Raw genomic sequence first — 1,865 nt, forward strand, 5'->3', positions numbered from 1 at the left:
ATCAGAGTTTTTCATGGAGAAGCAGTCAGTGCTGATGTGGAGTCGGTGCAGAGCGCCTCCTGGCGGCAGCTCTCAGGGAGTTCACCAGCAGGTCCAGCTGGTCCAGGTGCAGCTGAGTTTGTTTCCTGAGCCACTCCCAGCATGCAGTACTGCCACCCTGTACATGCAGTACAGCAGTTAGTTCTACAGTCACCCCCTGTACACACATTACTGCAGTCAGTACTTCAACAGTCCTTGTACCTACTGTGCTGTCCAGAGTAAACCTATGCAGTCTCCTGTAGTAGTTGCTCACTTTGCTGCCTGCAGACTTCTTAGTCAACACCTGAAGACAAAAACACACCTCAGCCTGTTTTTCTGTGTAAAGCTGAATATATCAAAGGAAGTGAAACAGTTTGCGAAGTGGAAACACTGAAGGCGCTGAAGCGGGAGGCCAAACAGAAAGACAGGAAGATGCTGAGTTAAGTTAAAGTGTTAGCTGAATGAAAACTGCTCAAAGGAGCTGAAGTGTCAGTTGAAGAGTAGGCACTAAATTTAAAACTGGTTGAAGCTTAAGCTGAAAGGTGTCGAAGTGACAGTTGACGTTTCAGCTGATGTGTATGCTGAGCTAAAAGAACGTAAACTGGCAGCTGAAGCATGAGCGATGAAAGCAGCTGAAGTGTGTGTTCACTCACACACTTGTTGAGTTCGTCAATCTGTCTGTGGATGGAGCTCAAGAAGCCGGTGGTCTTGATGGCATCCCAGGTAACGGAGGACCAGTTGCCATGACGATAGAGCAGTACTTCAACAGTCCTTGTACTTACTGTGCTGTCCAGAGTAAACCTATGCAGTCTCCTGTAGTAGTTGCTCACTTTGCTGCCTGCAGACTTCTTAGTCAACACCTGAAGACAAAAACACACCTCAGCCTGTTTTTCTGTGTAAAGCTGAAGATATCAAAGGAAGTGAAACAGTTTGCGAAGTGGAAACACTGAAGGCGCTGAAGCGGGAGGCCAAACAGAAAGACAGGAAGATGCTGAGTTAAGTTAAAGTGTTAGCTGAATGAAAACTGCTCAAAGGAGCTGAAGTGTCAGTTGAAGAGTAGGCACTAAATTTAAAACTGGTTGAAGCTTAAGCTGAAAGGTGTCGAAGTGACAGTTGACGTTTCAGCTGATGTGTATGCTGAGCTAAAAGAACGTAAACTGGCAGCTGAAGCATGAGCGATGAAAGCAGCTGAAGTGTGTGTTCACTCACACACTTGTTGAGTTCGTCAATCTGTCTGTGGATGGAGCTCAAGAAGCCGGTGGTCTTGATGGCATCCCAGGTAACGGAGGACCAGTTGCCATGACGATAGAGACTGGCGATCTCCATCAGACTGTCTCTGATGAAAATCAGCTGGGTCTCCACCTGGAGAGAGAGAGAGAGACAGGTGTGACTAGTAGATTTCTGGTTGGCTGCCAGAGCTGATTGACTGACTGATTGATTGATTGATTGATTGATTGATTGATTACCTCAGCCTTTCGTATGTGACGATAGAGTTTTTCTGGGAAGGGAACTGGACCATCCTCTTGAGTCATTGGACCGCCCTGGAACACAAAGAGACCACGCTTTGTTTCACCACATCACACACTTTACAAACCAATGGGAATTGAACTGGTTCCACTGGTTTTTAGTGGTTTCCACACAGGAATTATTTTCATATTTTTTCCTGATTTATTTGTAAAAACTGAATGAGATAAGAAAACTGCACACGGACTGTACATTCTGACCAAACCTGAACACTTTTCTTTTGTATAAACATTTTGGAAAACAGAAAAAACAAGCAAACCCAACAAAATTCTCATTTGTACAGACAATATATATACATGTAAACATATAGAGTATAATCTGTA

The 1,865-nt window shown here is 44.6% G+C and overlaps 1 protein-coding gene across 1 annotated transcript in view; it reads right to left on the reverse strand.

Annotated features, from left to right (window-relative positions):
• Positions 1–25: 25 nt before the first annotated feature.
• Positions 26–1,865, reverse strand: part of LOC109972653 (interferon a3-like) — a 2,930-nt gene continuing 1,090 nt past the window's right edge. The window contains exons 2-6 of the mRNA XM_020621662.1: positions 1,485–1,559; positions 1,228–1,380; positions 672–878; positions 245–322; positions 26–157 (exon numbers count right to left, since the gene is read on the reverse strand). Of these exons, the coding sequence (XP_020477318.1) occupies positions 26–157; positions 245–322; positions 672–878; positions 1,228–1,380; positions 1,485–1,559 (645 nt within the window). The remainder of the gene's footprint in view (positions 158–244; positions 323–671; positions 879–1,227; positions 1,381–1,484; positions 1,560–1,865) is intronic.

This window comes from Monopterus albus, unplaced genomic scaffold (assembly GCF_001952655.1).
Source record: "Monopterus albus unplaced genomic scaffold, M_albus_1.0 scaffold265.1, whole genome shotgun sequence".
Taxonomy (NCBI): Eukaryota; Metazoa; Chordata; class Actinopteri; order Synbranchiformes; family Synbranchidae; genus Monopterus; species Monopterus albus.